The following is a 15,916-nucleotide window of genomic DNA, read 5'->3' as shown; positions in this document are numbered from 1 at the left end:
CCGCTGCCTGTGCGTTTTCTTCTTGCACTCCATTTTGAGCAGCAAGTCCTGGTTTAACCATGTCGATCTCTTGTCATCCTTTCCCTACTTCCTATATCCCTTAAAAATTTGCCAGCTCTGCTCCATTCCCTTTTCCTTGAGTGCAGTTTCCCAGAGGGTTTTGTTGACTAACTCCTTGAAGAGCTGGAATTTGGCTTTCCTAAAATAAAGCATGCTGATTTTACTCTTTGTCTGTCTGATACCCATCAGGATTGTGAATTTCACCACCCCTGATCTCTACAGCCCGGGCAGCCTCCAATCCTGAAGTCACCAGTCAGTTCACTTGTGCTAATGAGCAGCAGGTCCAGTATTGCATCTCCCCTGATGGGGCTGTCTACTACATGGCTCGAGAAGTTATCCTCAATACATTCCTGCATAGTCTTTTTCTGGGAGATTGATCACCACAGCACCAAGAAGTCGTCGTGTGGCATGCGGAATGAAATTCTACTGGTCTTTCTTCTGCTAAGTAAGGCAGAAGCTTATCTCTTTGAAAATACATAAAATTCCTCTATTTTTGAGCTTTTTGTTCTGGGTCATATGTCAAGTTACTGTCAAGTTCCATGATCATTCCTCTGTTCCATCCCCCTTTCTTAAAGTCCATCGATAAAAAGAAATCGGGTTTGTGTTGTTCTTTGTTTTGTTTGCTTGTTTTCTAGATTACTTAACAATATAGTATGATCCTTCCAGTTCTCGAGCAGAAGTGTCCACGTGAATGGTTCTTGTCTTTTGTAACACCTAATCAAAACTGTATGCTGGTGGATTTGAGAATGTTGATGTATTTCAGTGCTTGAGCTCATGGTGATTGCTTAGTCTCGCTGTAGTTTTCCTTCCCTCTTGTCTTTTGTGAAGCAAGGATAACTACAGCCTCACATCTTGTCAGGAAAAAAGTGTGTCTTGATTGTGGTGTCTTCAACCTCAAAAATACGACAGGACCATATACCCTGGAATCAGGCTACTACAGATCATCTGTTTGTTTGGAAGTGAGTAACTGAGCTTCTTGTAGGTTCCAGTTATAATCAGTTTTTCAAATAAAACTTCATTAATGATTGGCCAAAGGAGTAAAATCTCACTCACGGTGTTAATTTTCATTTAGGGATGGCTGTACAATATTATGGATTCCTGTACTGACCGTTTGGCATTCATGTGATTGTCTCCCACAATAGTTTGATCTTTCTGAGGTAGGCTGGTGTGGTAGGCCTTGACTCCTTAGGCGCTGAGAATAACATAAGCATTAAGAATAATGTTTAGCTCTTCTGATTTTGGATGTTTCTGCGTCTCAATTACCTTTTGATTTTCAGTATTTTCTCACTGAAACAGCCTATTGGCATGAGCATCTGTCTAGAGCAAAACAAATGAACAAGGAAATGAATTTTTACCAACTGGAAATAACTGAGGAATTTTAAAACTTGCTTTTAACTAAGAAAAAGTAGGATTTGTAATCAGTGCACTGAACTTAACCATGTAAGAGAGCTCGCTGAGGGAAATGTGTGCTGAAGTAAATGGTATGCTGCCATTCCAGGTGCTGGAAATGTCTCTGGGTAGGCTTGCACATAGACCACTTGAACCATCAAAGATCATTAAATCTGATTCCCTTTTCAAATACAGCTGTGGTACAGCACTTTTGATCTCCCGCGTATTTAGTTTGTCCTCACATTTGCATTACTCTGTCAGAGTCTTACTGTGATATCATAGCTGGTTTTAAAAGATGCAGGAAGCCTGGAATTTTTGATTAAGGGGTTTTTCAATCTGACCCAGAACTCGGTGGCTAAAGCAGTGTTTAGTTTTTTTGGCAAATGCGTTATCACAAACTGTTTTTCACCAGGAAAAAAAAGAAAGATGTATTCCTTAGATATTTTAATGTGTAAAATTCAGGTTTCCAGTTGGCCATGTTCCTTCAGTGTATAAATCAGTGTGATGACAATCTCTAGCCTTATGAAAAGTGTGCTTACACTCAACTTCAGGTTGTTACAGGATGTTGACGAGGGCCTGTGGAAGAACCTTTCAGTAAGTCTGGCTGTGGTACTTTGCTTACTTTCTGTTCAAGTCTTACAAGAACATAGGTACCATAAAATACGTTTTGTAAGGAACATGATTTTCTGTTGTTGGACTGACAATTTATGTGCTTCAAGAATCTGTCTTGGGGCTACTAACAAAGCTTTTGCAGAGTAAGCTGTCTTCAGGAGTATTTGTTTCTTCTAAAAACCTCATTCATCACAATCAATTGTCCGTGTCTGCAGTCTCTCCAGTTCTAGGTATTGGTCAAGTTGATGAAAGCTCGTTTTGTAGGATGCTCTTCTTTGGGGGTACTGCTTGAGAAATGGTCTTTGAAGAAGGTTCCTTTGAAGCCATGTGTGTTCCATTCTGTTTTGTGCACACACCCCGAGTGCTTCAGCTCACTGAGCTTCAGAGAGTGGGAAAAATCCATCTGAAACAAAGTCACTGTAAACTGTAAGGAGACAAATATTGCATGTGCATAATTACACATGCATACGACATGTTGCTCTGCCCACCTGCTCTCAGGGTCTTCTGATTACTAGGGCTTACTGTTAAAATATTATTTTCAAGTCTTTAAGGCTTTTCTTCTCTCACAAACACATTGCAGCCCATTTCAAGAGGGAAATGTTTTTAGTTAGTATTAGAATAATCCTTGGTGGGTGGCTCAGCTATGGATGACCCAGATAGGACATCTAAAGCAGCCTCTGTGAAACTGACTGCTGTGACCATCCAACTCACAAGGACCAGGTCCTTTCTGAGAAGCATATGAGTACACTGTGAAGATTTGTGATGGGAGGGAGAATCCTCTCGTGTTTTGTCTTGACAAAGCGTGATGTGTTCTGTACTGCAAAAGACCTCAGGGAAAACGTGGCTCAAATTATTGTCTAGTGTAAGTGCCTTCTGGCCACCAACTCCAGACCTGCTTCACCGTTCCTGCCTCATTCACGTAAGTTTTATTCCAGCTTCTTGGCAGACTGAGTACTTTTCTGCCAGATTAAATGAGTTGAAATTGGCTCACCAAGCAGTCAGATAAAGAGCTGAGCAAGTATAAGAGTGGGCACAGGACCACCATTTCTGTTAGTCATAGGACTAGGACTCTTGGAGGTAAGATGAACTAGCAGTAATCTTCTGAAGAGCTTGCTGTTTTGGGGAAGATCAGACTTGCTACCCCAAAAATGTCCTATTTTGTGGTTTGTCAGTAGACTGAGGACCCTTCCTTAAGTGGTGACAGCTCATCTCAAGAGAAACTTTCTATTTCTGTCCTTTTTCAGAGATACCTAGCTAGTAACAGAAGGATCTTTTTTGTCAGGTAATGAAACCCATTTGACACACTTATTTTAGGACATTTGCCTGAAAACAAAATGTGTCTGATTCCCATCTATGACAAAATCCTTCTCCTTTGAGGGAAAGGAAATAAAGGTAGTTGTATGTTGGCAATGATGAGCTTTTTCAGTAATGCATCCCTGCCTCCCTCTTTCCTTGGAGTCCATAACTGCTGTTTTCTGTCTCTGAAAGGAAGTAGTGCTGTGCGTACATTTTGACTTTATGTAGTTGGAGTGCAGTTGGGAAACCTGCGTTTCTGCACACTCACTTTTGTTTGTGCAAAAGGGCAAAGCATCTTGAACAGTTTCGGTTACTGTGAGGTAATCAACTTATCTTCCTATAATCCTGGAGCCTATTTATTTATTTGTTTGTTTGTTTTAAGAAGAAGTGCTAGAGAAATTGCTAGATGAGTACTCTGAGATATTTCTTGCAAATACTTTTTGTCAAACTCACTTAAGTGAGGGATGAAAGCAGAGGATATGTGTCCTGTCTTTAAAGGCTGTGCCTTGCTTTTCCCCTGCTCTCCTTCCCTCCAGTTAGGAAAATCATTATTTTAGAAGATGTGGAGATGAAATAGAGAGCTCTACCTAGGGCTTCTTTTCCTGTCTAATTGTGTGAATATTTTCACACATCTTAAACACAGGGGTGAAGGACAGAACAGAAGAGTTACCGCTTTTTGGCAGTTCCTTCTTGCAGCTGTGCTGCTCTCTCTGGGTCAGCCTGCAGTATAGAAATTGGGTTCGAGCACCAGCAACACTGCTAAACCATTTTGTGATGAGGTCAAGAGTTGAATAATCATCCCGTTGATAAGTGAGCGAGCCAGAAATTCTGTTGAAAGAGGACAGTGACTTACTGTTCTGCTTACCTATTATAGGTCACAGAAATGATGAAGGGGAAATAGGGGACTGAGGGCACTCTAGCACATGACTGTTTATGTAACTGTGACTTCTAAGTTTTATTTGCTGCTGTTGATGTAATAAAAGAAGTTAAGGCAGGCCTTTGTGTCTTTATTAGAATCATGGTTTTCTTGCAAGCATCCCCGTGGGAAAATCAGCAGTTGCTACTGCTCCAGATGTATGGCCTAATCAAATGGGGCTGTAAATGCTTTTTTGGAGGTGGAGTTTTGGGTATGTCGGTGCGCAGCGCACCCAGCTTCTCTGGAGTAGTCCTGCTGTCTGAATGCACATAATCTGCTGGGTGTGGGAACCCACGGTTTGTTGAGACCAAAGAAATGACAGAAACATTTCTAAATAAATTAAAATTGAAGTGCTTAAAAAGACAGCCTGAACCCAAAAACGTTAGTTTGTAGGGAACTGGAAGGAGTGATTTATATAGGATGCACTGGAGTAGACTTCCCCAATAGGGCTGCTGTTTTAAAGCTTGTCAATACTGCTTTCAGTACTGCCTGGCTGTGTAGTTAGCAAGGATTTCTGAGATTATGAGATAATGGGAATTAGAAAGTGAAATGATATTACTAAGTGATCTCTTGTAGTTATTATTTTGTTCATTGCTAAACGCTGCATTTACTCAGTGTACATAATTTACCTAAAGATATTTACTGTATTCAGTCCTGAGCACCTTCATTCTGTTATCTAACACTAAATCCTGCCGTGATACTTTTGTGGCTGATGGGTCTCATTGAATATTCTGTTAGCAGTGAGGACTTCAGGTTCTTCTCTAATTTTATCCTGGATCTTCTCCAGTGTAGCTGCCGCCTCCCATATTTCACTAAAACTTCTACCCAGGGTGGCCAGCAAATACTGGCAAATTACAAGGTATCTTTGCCAGTGATGCTTTCTCAGTTTGACTGGAGGAAGAGAGCATCCTTATGTACCCTGATTTTGAAGGGCTGGAGTATGTAAGTCAGCAGTTGATGGACTGTTGCAGAGCTGAAACGGAGACTTGGAACTGCATTCGCTTCCTGAATGTGCAGCATGCTGTTGTATGATGGGAAACTTCTCTTCTTCAGGCATCTTGCAAGGCTCAGTGGTTCTCTGGTGTACACCTCTAACTTCATCCTTCTCTTTCAGTAGTCCATGGCATAGCGTATGGTCTAAGATAATATATAAAATGGTTTATCATTGCCATTACAGATGGAATAAGATATGCTGTTAAACTACTGCTTATATTCCCTGGTTAATCTTGCTTTGGTTAGACTAAACAAAAGCTGCAGGGGGTAGGAAAATATCAGGTAAGAACTGGAAGTGTGCTGGAGCAACAAACTAGCAAGATTACCTGAGTGCCAAATAGCTGACAAGTGCAACTGTAACTTTATTTAGACTGAGACAAACTTGAATGGTCACATCTGGAGTCCTTATATACGTCAAGATATTTGATATCAAGACATTAAGAATGAAGTCATCTATCACTATTAAATCCCAGGTCTATAGACTCCCAGACTTTTCTCGGAGCATAACCCCTGCAGTTAGGGCAATCTTACTGAATCTATCTCAGCAGCAGTTTTCCTGTGAGCATTTCTTTGAAATGATTTGACATCTACCTTCTTTTACATTTGTTTTAATTTTCATTCTGTAATCCCATAATTATGACTTCCATATGTTTCATGTCACTATAGTGTATGGAGGAATATAAATATGCATATGCAGTGTAAATTCTGTATTGAAGTTCTGTAACTTACTCATTGTACCGAATGATTAAAGTGAAATGACATCCCTCTTATGATGAAAATTCACACTCTTTGGGGTGGATTCCTCAACTGTAGCTGGCTTTTAGATATAGCCCTTTCTGGTTGTCCACATGGTGTTTCTGTCACTCACTGCCATAGCATGAAGACTCTTGCCTTCTCCTTGTGCCACGTAGACTATTCCTAGATGTAGTCTGCTGCATTTGTATTTCTCTGTTCCAGGTCCGTACAAACTGGCATTTGTGGAATATCTCACACTTGCTGCTGTCATGAGTAGCACATGTACCGTTGCGTTACTTTGTGTAAGGTTTAGTTAGAGTTTCCCACGTTTGAATTGGATGACTTAGTATATAAATCGATAAACATGTTTGTCTGTTTTCAGTTTTCAGAGATAAGTGGTTTGGGCAGTTAATATTTACACAGCTATAGATGCCGCGGTCAAGTTCTAATCACGATTCTCTGTAAAGGAGCGGATGCTCTTAATATGAAATAACATAGTTTGGGATTAATAAGATTTATCTGTCAAAATGAGCTCTTGAAGGGAGAAACAGAACTTCTCTGTATTTGAAAGTAAGCAGATGAGCAGGCAGGCATGGGAAACTGGCACTTCTTCAAGCAGAGCTGTTGCACACGTTGTGACTTTGCCAGAGATTGTTTGATAATGGGCTACACTAGTGGCCCAATGGTACGTTGGTGCTTTTTGTTGATGCTGACAGGAGTGGAGAGGACTTGTTCGAGATTCCTGGATGCACTGTGATGGTGCATTCCTGCAGCGTGCAGGACACCTTTAACTGTACCGGTCTCTGTTAGAGAGATGTGATTTGGAAAACAGATCTCCTTCCAGAACTGCCGTGGAAAATGGGAGAGGAAAGTGCTGACAGGTCTTGACTCTTGAATCACGTTGAAAAAAGCCAATCCGATGAGCAGTTACTAGTAAGTGTTGGCAGATTCCCAGCAAGGACTAGTTCTAAATGAATTTGGTGAGAATTTGTCCCTAATTTTTAAACTACCTTTCCCTATTTTGTCATTTCCGTGTGGTTTCTCATCCACTTTTAGCATTTCAGACTTCAGTATGAAGGAAATGCTTGTAGCTGAGCATCCATTAAATATTTGTGTAATAACAAACTGTTGTGTGTTTGTTGTGGGGAAAAGAAACTTAAATGGAGGATTGCATTTCTACTCTAAGTTTTCAAAGACTTCTTACTGGAGCTCCTTAGTTGTGTTGCAAGAGGAGGAAGAAACGTGCCACGCAGATCTTTTGCCGCAAGTGTGGAATTCAGCTGAAATTTCTTGACAAGCATGTGGAGATTGGCTCTTGTTTCAGTTAGACCCAGACCAGGTTTAGGTGTCCCATGAACTCATCCCCTGAGTTCTGAGGTAGGTTTTATTCGTTTTGAAAGTGCGCGAGTCAATGGGTTGGGCTGACTTCTGGAGTTCTCAAGCTTGTTCAAAGGCTCACAAGACTATGTGAATTAAAGTCCTGCCCTAAAGGCCTTAAGTGGCAACTTCGCTTAGAAGTGAAATTGCCAGGCTTCACAGTAATGCTTCTAAACCAATTCGCTGGTGTTTAAAAGGAAGCTTGACTGAGTTCATGATAAGACACTGATGCTGGCTTTTTCAGCATTAACCTTGCAGCCCTAAAGTACAGTAGACTTGATACTGCAGCAACAGTGGGAATTACTCAGGAAAGAAAAATTAGAACTGTGTCAGCTGTTAGAGGTCTGTTTTTTGTGTACTGAAATAAACTGTAGTGGCCAAAAATAAATAAATAAAATAAAAGTCCAGCTGGATTCTGGGAGAGAGATGTTGCAGAGGAAATTCACCCATTTTGTGCAGACCGCTTTAAGTTTGGAGCAAGCGTGAGTAGTTCCAGGCAGATGAACAACAGGAGAGGGAACTGTGCGTGGGCTGCACGAAGCGAAGGGCATGTCTGGCCTTGGTAGCAGCCCCCTAAGTGAAAAAGGTAAGAACAACTTGACTCGTGCAGCTCCCTGTTAATAGTATGTTGGTGGCTGCCCTTACTGTAGGCAAGACCAATGGAGGATGTGTATGTCTGGGAATAGAGCGATGATCCAAGTTGTGTTACTGTCCTGTCTGCTGTCTTTTTTTTGTTGTTGTTCCAGATACTGCGTAGTTGTGTCACGATCACGGGAGGCTGTATTGTGGCCCTGCAGAGTAAGAGGCTTTGGAGTGGGAAGGATGTTTTAACACAGACAAACATAAACTTAGATAAGTTTGAGTGGTAGGATGTAGGCAGGCACTTTCTCCAAAGCTGTGCAGTAGTGTCAGCTCTCTGCTCTGCCCTCGTCTTGGTCTGTCTGGTCAAGGCAAGTACCAGCAAGATGCTTCCTTGGCCATCAGGGACCGGTGAGCAGGTCTCTATCTGGCTGCGCCCTGCTTTGCAGATAATCCCTCGAGTTACTTAGCAGCGCTCTCAGAACAGAGAGGGAATACATTCAGTTCTCCCACAACCTGCCTCAAGTGCTACCTCAAGCGGTTAGCTGTATCTTCTTAGTTTGAACGTAAGTCCTGGCCTTTGTGCTTAAGTTATTGTTTAACGTTGCTGTGTCTGTGATGTTAACTTGGATAGTATCAAAATAATTTTAGATAAATGCTTTGAGTTTTGCTTGGCTTTTGTTTTGAATAGGAATGATGCTAGCCCTCTTCTACTTAAAATGCCAATTTGAGGAAATCGAATCACTTCTCTGCGGGTTATTACAACAGTGAAAAAATTTCAAGAGCTTTTAAGTAGAAGAAATTTACAGTGAGAGGCACTATTCCTCATATTGCATGTAGCATTTAAAAAAATAAACAACTTTGCCTTCAGGTTGTGTGCCGTTATCTACTTTTATGATGGCTGTTTCCTTCTTACATTCATTGGATCAAAGCAGTCATGTAAAGATAAGATTTTATTCATCAGCTTCTCTCCAAGCTTTGTAATTTGCAGGAATTAAATAAGGAATCTGGAAATAATACATGATCATAGGTACAATACATATTGTGCAGGCTTATTTCCAGAATGTCAGTGGAGGGTTATATTAAATCCTTTTGTTTTGCTGTGGTGTGATTACAAAGATTGTTTTGTAGCTAGGGACACTGAGTCTAAGGGCAAGAAATGTGAGAAGTACCTGGCAAGAGATGATAACATGAATTCAAATCTAGCATTGCTAGATTGTTGTTGTTGACTATGTTCTGATTGGCCTGTGAGATCTGCCAAGAGAAAAAAAAAAAAAAGGAAAAAATGTGGCCCTGGTCACATCTGTATTACTTTACGTACTTTATAGGAAGAAGAGCAACCCAGAGGTGCGGCTCTGTAAACACTGACAATTAGGTCTGAGGAGAAACTAGGTGTATTGTGGTTACCCAGAAGAGAAAATATAATTAATTACATTGAGACCACCAACACTTTATATTTAAAAATGAAAATAGTTTGGGGTGGTGTTTTAAACTTTAAACTCAAATAACTTGAGTGACGAGCAAATAAAAACAAGTGGTGTGAAAAATAATAATAATAGTCTTGAAAGTATGATATTCCTGTCTCAAATAGTTGGAGAGGTGAGAGCCGTAGCTTGTGTTCGTGTATGAGTCATTTTGGCTATTCAGAATTGAAGTGTGTATTATTGGTACAAATTTTAGTATCTTTTAGATAGGGGTCACTGCAGGATTGGGCTGAGATTTAAAGTCTCTGGAAGAAACTTCTCTGAATAGCTACACACCTGATCTGCTTTTGAAGGCATGCCTGTGTTATCTGCACTGAGATTGTGGGCCTATTAAATGCCTGCTTTATACCACAGAGTTGGTAATGTTTTGCAGGATGTGCTACTGCTAGCAGTAAAATAATTGCAGTGTATGAGCGGTGCCGTGGTATATATTTGTGGCATATTTGTACTGCTGCAGTTGTAGCCGTTCTAGTCATGCAGACTGAAAGATGACAAGCTTCCATGATTTTGTCTTCAAATGAACCCCTTTTTGTTCTCAAAACACTTCTTCCCGATCACTGAATCCAGGCTCGTGCCAAGTCCATGCACTTCAGAGGGATGTTAGGTGAATATTCAGGGAAGTTGTGCAGAGCCAAATATACTCTGCATTAAGAGGTTATTTTGCACAGATTTGGAAATAATACTTTATTCTTGGTTCCACACAGATGGTACCAGACAGGAAGAAGTGGAAAGTGAACTCAGTGAAGAAGAACGCTGGTTTGGAAATTCTTCAGAGACTCCTTCAGAAGCATCATATGGAGAAGTCCAGGAGAACTTTAAGTTGTCTCTTGAAGACAGGATCCAAGAGCAGTCCACTTCCCCAGATACTTCTTTGGGAAGTGCAACTCCTAGCAGCAACACAGCGGAGTTGGGAACCATTGAAAATGAAGCACTAAGAGACACGTTGCAGAGCAAAGAGCACCTTTCTCCTGATGCATCATCTCTGTGTGAGGAAGAACCTCCTGGTTCAAATAAGCCACTGAGTAGTAACCTGAGGCGGCTGTTGGAGGCTGGCTCCCTCAAGCTGGATGCTGCTGTTACAGTCAATGGCAGAGTTGAGTCCCCTGTAAACCTCGGCTCAAATCTCTCCTTCTCTCCACCTGCTCATCATGCCCAGCAGCTCAGCGTGCTTGCCAGAAAACTAGCTGAGAAGCAGGAACAAAGTGACCAATACAATTCAGGTAGTCACTTTATATGGAATCAAGGGAAGTGGTTGCCAAACTCAACCACCACCTGTGGTTTGTCCCCCGATTCAGCTATCCTGAAACTGAAGGCTGCAGCTAATGCTGTTCTGCAGGACAGATCTCTTTCAAGGACTGAAGATAACATAAGATTTGAATCCTTTTCCTCACCTTTTAGCTCTCAGTCTGCCAGCTCCACGTTAGCAGCTTTATCAAAAAAAGTGAGTGAAAGAAGCATGACTCCTGGGCAGGAGCACCCGCCTCCGGCTAGTTCTTTCCTTTCTCTGGCTTCCATGACCTCTTCAGCTGCCCTGCTCAAGGAGGTTGCTGCAAGGGCTGCAGGCACCCTGTTGGCAGAGAAGAAGAAATCGCTGGTTGCTGAGGATCCCCTGCAGCTTTCAGAGATGAAGCAAGAGAAAGCAACTCCACCGCAGTCTTTGGAGTTATTGTTACTGCCAGTCCCTAAGGGAAGAGCATCCAAACCCACTAGTACAGGTATGGATATGGTTTGAGCAGCTAAATAGAATGAATTTGTTTTTCTGTAGGTTTATGTAGCATCTCTTCAACGGGTCTGGGTTTGTTTTGATTCCAAGTGTTATGAGAACAACAATTAGGTACTGTAGGGAAACAATAGGAAAGCTTTCTAAAATACCAGTTGAAGACCAAACTGTCACAAACGTTTCAGTTCTTTGAAAAATAAAAGGGTCCAGTTTTGGGGTTTTTTTTGTTGTTTTTTTTAATTTCATACAGTGGTATTTTCCTTCCCCTCACCATGTTCAAAGTAAATCCACAAAAATAATGGAGAAGATCAAACAATTCCTGTTAGGGAGCTCACAGTATCAGTGAACATATACAAAACTAGTGCTTTTGAAATACTGGACAAGGAAGAATTCTCCCTCCTGCTGTCTCTGTCACAAATGGACTTTTGTATAATCGCTTACTACCCTGTCCTAATTTACCAGAGTATATTATTATGTTGCCACTTTTCATTAAATTTTTTTTGCGGCATGAACAAATCTCACATGTTCAGTCTTTTACAAAGCTTTGTCATTAAAAAAAAAAAAGTGAACTGCCTTTCTCTAATTTAGCTCAGCAAGAACCGTTTTACACTTGAGCCTTCCCTCCACCAGTTCCAACTGTTGGCATTCAAGGAATTGGGCTCGTAGGGAAGAAGAAGAAATCATCTTGGTAACAGAAGCTTTGGAGAACTGGTAGGCCACGCAGGAGAGCTTAATTTATCCATCTTCAAAATAAGGAAAAACAAGATTTCCTTCACCTCTTATTATAAAACGTTCAAATCGGTAATATATATTTCTAGTAGAAAGCACACACCTCTGGTGTCTGATGTCAGTGTTCTCCCTGCAGTGGTATTTTCATGTAGAGGATAAGGAAGCACATCAGGTGTGTTCACAGGGTGCACAAAGCGGTTCAGTACCGATTTGTATCCGACTGAATTTGTCAGGAATGTTATCCTGGCTGGACGAGTGCAGCGCATCAGTTGGGGAGCCTGGTGTGGGCGTGTAGGGAAGGGAGCCCTACGATTAGATGCAAATGAGAGCAGTTTATTGCTGTGAGGGGCAAGCAAGGGCTTTGCTGGTATATTTTGCTGAGGCAGTTAAAGTGGCGAACTGTTCTCGCCATGGGTCTTGGCATAAGGTTCCCATTAGTTTAAATAAAGTCCTTTCTCAGAGCAATAGAAGCTAAACCAAAAAAAAGGCCCTTTTGTGTTGAACCAGGAGTACCCACACAGGCTACCCTGATGTGACCATGGGCATTACTTGAATGCAACTTTCTGATACACACTGGTCTTCGTACAGGAAAGGCAGCTATAGGAAAGGAAAAAGGTTAAATTAATTTATTAGTTTGTTTCTTGCTGGGAAAAAAAGCTCTTCTCCCTTTTCACTAGGAAAAGGTGAATAGTTGTAATAAAATCCAGGTTCTGTGCTCGACTAACAAACTGTGCACTTTGTCTGTGCAGCTTATAGTAGGGGAATGCTCTGGCATATGTAAGTGCTCTGGTAGTACCAGCACTTCATAAACTAGCTCTGATGCAGCAAATTCCTAGCAACTGTTCTCTTTGCTGAAGGCCCTAGCTTAATGTACTGCTGAAAGATAACAATAGGGGCTGACTGCCTCAGGTCCTTGGTAACCAAGGAACAACTATTCATTTTTTATAATATATGGGAATAGGATCCCAAGAGGAAGGGTGTTTCCTTTCAGTTTATACGCACTGGGCCAGTGCCAGTTGGCATCCAAGCTGACTTTATAGTGTAACGTTCATAACAAAAGATCTTCTAAGTCAGTTTTCTAATACACAGTTAAGTTTTTCCTTTCTGAATAATTAACCAACTGAAAACAAAAAGCAAGCTGCTGGTTAGCATATCTGGACGTCGACTGTGGAAAGCCAGATTCCTTGTTTCCTTTGGCCAGGGAGGAATGCAGCTTGCGAAAAAAGTCCCTGTTAGTCAAAAAGGTCACAAGTGACCTCTGATTGGAAAATTCTGTGCGGGTTGCCTAGTGTAGCAGAGCATGTATATTCTTACCGTAAAAAGAAATGTCACATATTCTCAATTCCTTGTGCATTTACAACCTTATGGCACTAAAAGCAAAAAACCAATCTTTCACTTTATAACGTGAAATCTGTTATTGTGTGTCTGATTGCTTCTTGAGACGTAGGGTTTTTGGCTTGTTCTCAGAGTTAAGCATCTATGACTGTTAGGCATAGATTTTGCTCCCCTTTCATGCTTAGAGTATTCAAGGCACTGCTGACTTAACTTTCTTGTTACAAGTCACTTTTACTTACCCACCAGAAACATCCAGCTTTGGTTGTAAGATCAATACTTCGTAAGATGAATTAGATGTTGACAAGTTAGAAGCAGCAAAGATGGAGGCTGCTTAGAGGCCTATGTTAATAACAAGAGTATTCCTACTGCTCTTCTGTCTATGATTTCGAGCTATTTGGTCAGGCTTATTTCAGGTGGGAAGCTGGAGCTGTGGCTTACAAGAACATGATCACACTGATGCCGCAGGTCGGGTTTGGTGAGCTTGAACATTTCTTGTGCAGATTAGAGTGAAAGGGAAAAGAGAAGGGTAACTTCGTTAGCAGTTGATTTGCTAGTATTGCCAATTTTATTAAGTGCTTACGTGTTTTGGATCAAACTTAAAAGGAAGTCTGTAATCTGTTAAAATTCTGAAACCATTTCTGAGAGAGCATAGGCTGCAAATCCTTGCTTGGTAATAACTTTTTGTCTGCAGTGCTTGCAGTTTTGTTCCTGAATTTTCTTCCTGGCTAATTCTCTCTTCGCTTTTTCCAAGTAATTGATGTTGTGTGATGTGCAATAGGTGTCACTGTAGATGAAGGAAAGCTGGAGACGCCATATATTTTTCTTCTTTGGTAAGGTATGTGAAGTATAGTAAAGAACTAACGTGACTGAGCTTTCAGTAGGGCCAATGTAATTCCTATTTGCCATTAATTGACGTTATTAGTGGTGAAGTCACAGAACTGCAGAAGAGTAGGGGCTGGAAGGGGCCTCTGAAGATCATCTCATCCAATTCCCATGCTAAAGCAGGTTCCCTAGAGCAGTTTACACAGGAAATTACCCAGGTGGGTTTTGAATATCTCCAGAGAAGGAGACTCAGCAGCCTTTGTAGGCAGCTTGTTCCAGTGCTCTGTAACACTCAAAGAAGTTTTTTCTCATGTTTGAATGGAACTTCCTGTGTTGCACTTTGTGCCATTGCCCCTTGTTCTGTCACTGGGCAGAGAGGGGAGCACTTTGGTAATAAGTTGAGTGTGATTGAAAATTTCACGAGTAGAATTCCTAAAATTGCAGAAGTACGTGCCTTGACAGTGTGTCCTTTTTTTTTTTTTTTTTGCACTTAGATAATGAGTACCTAATTGGTGGAATTTCAGTCATTGTTTCCTACTTAACAAAAGGAATTATAAAGCTTTCTGGAGCCTTTTACTACTTAGTTCTTCATCAGGGGAATTTGGTGTTCACTATGTTCTTATCAGTAGGAAATAACTGATAAAAATGAGGCGAAATATTCTGAGAGCCTGACAGCAATTCCAGATAGCAGGGGCAGGCATTGTTGAGCTCTGTATGTTTGAAAAAAGGCTTCAAATTTGTGGTAACTCTGGGCATTTGTAATAAGCAGAGGAAGTTAGCTGCGATGAGGGAAGAATGGGTGGTTAGTTGGGTACAGTCAGCAGCAAGGAATTTCTCTTTCCATCAGGCTTGAGATGGTTCCACACTCAGTGGACTAACCGTATTTACTTGATAAATGCTATCAAATCCTTATCTTAGGGCAGTAAAGCAGAGTGAAAATGTTTAGGAAGGCTGTTTAATTTAATGCCCCGGTATATGGCGGAATAGAAGGAAACCCCTGACCCTAGGACTCCTGATGGCTGAAGTTGTGGCAGTACCTGTTCGAGCCGTAGTTAAACAGTTCTCCTGTTAAATATACGTGAGGTGCCATGCCAGCGTGCTTGTCAGTCAAGCTGTGAGTGGCTCTGTGTTTTATATTCCCCTTGCTGTCCTGGCTAGCCGTCGAACATGGGAATGGATCATTTTTGAACAATTAAGCGTATTTTCCATACCCAAACTACATCTGGCATTTGATAGGAAATGAGGCTGCAAAGTGATGATTATGAGAGACATCCATCTCAGTTCTGTTAAATTATAAGGAACATTAGCGCCAGGTGAGACAGAATAGCATCTCCTACTGATTAGCCAAAGGATGTTTGGGACATTAACCTTTATAAAATTATTGTGACCTTTCTTAGAGGGAGAATAACTAGATTAAGTGGGAAGGGGACATACAGGGGGAGGAACTGAAATTTCTGGTTCGTGTTGTTGTTTAACTGACGTGTCCCTTTGCAGATGAAATTCTAGCCCTGAAAAATGGTGTCTTGAGTCTGTTTTCAACAGAAAAGCATTCAACAAGTATCTGTAAAGGACCCTCTCTTTTTCTTCCCCCTTCTGCTAAGCCTCAGAAGAAGAAGGAGGAAAACCTTTCCAGTGTCCGATCTGTGGTTTGGTTATCAAGAGGAAGAGTTACTGGAAACGGCACATGGTGATTCATACAGGTTTAAAAAGTCATCAGTGTCCGCTCTGTCCATTTCGCTGTGCGCGCAAGGACAATCTCAAATCACACATGAAGGTAAGGGAATTACTTAGTGGTTATCAGAACATTTGACTTGTCAATCCAAAAATGATAGTGCAGCGAACATACTTCAGTGGCGTTTGCAAGAATAA

General features: G+C 41.3%; 1 protein-coding gene across 4 annotated transcripts in view; it reads left to right on the top strand.

Moving 5' to 3' along the window:
- ZNF827 (zinc finger protein 827) overlaps positions 1-15,916 on the top strand; it is a 94,221-nt gene that overhangs the window by 14,664 nt on the left and 63,641 nt on the right. For all 4 annotated transcript variants that reach the window (XR_010622202.1, XR_010622203.1, XM_065736368.1 and 1 more), the window contains exons 2-3: positions 10,146-11,156; positions 15,649-15,821. Coding sequence is in view for 2 of the 4 variants with exons in the window: in XM_065736368.1 (XP_065592440.1) it covers positions 10,146-11,156; positions 15,649-15,821 (1,184 nt within the window). In the remaining 2 variants the exon portion in view is untranslated. The remainder of the gene's footprint in view (positions 1-10,145; positions 11,157-15,648; positions 15,822-15,916) is intronic.

Source organism: Cyrtonyx montezumae, unplaced genomic scaffold (assembly GCF_038088225.1).
Source record: "Cyrtonyx montezumae isolate F1298 unplaced genomic scaffold, pur_monq_1.0 scaffold_2, whole genome shotgun sequence".
Taxonomy (NCBI): Eukaryota; Metazoa; Chordata; class Aves; order Galliformes; family Odontophoridae; genus Cyrtonyx; species Cyrtonyx montezumae.
The sequence above is the reverse complement of the archived record's forward strand: the minus strand, read 5'-3'. Positions and strand labels throughout refer to the sequence as shown.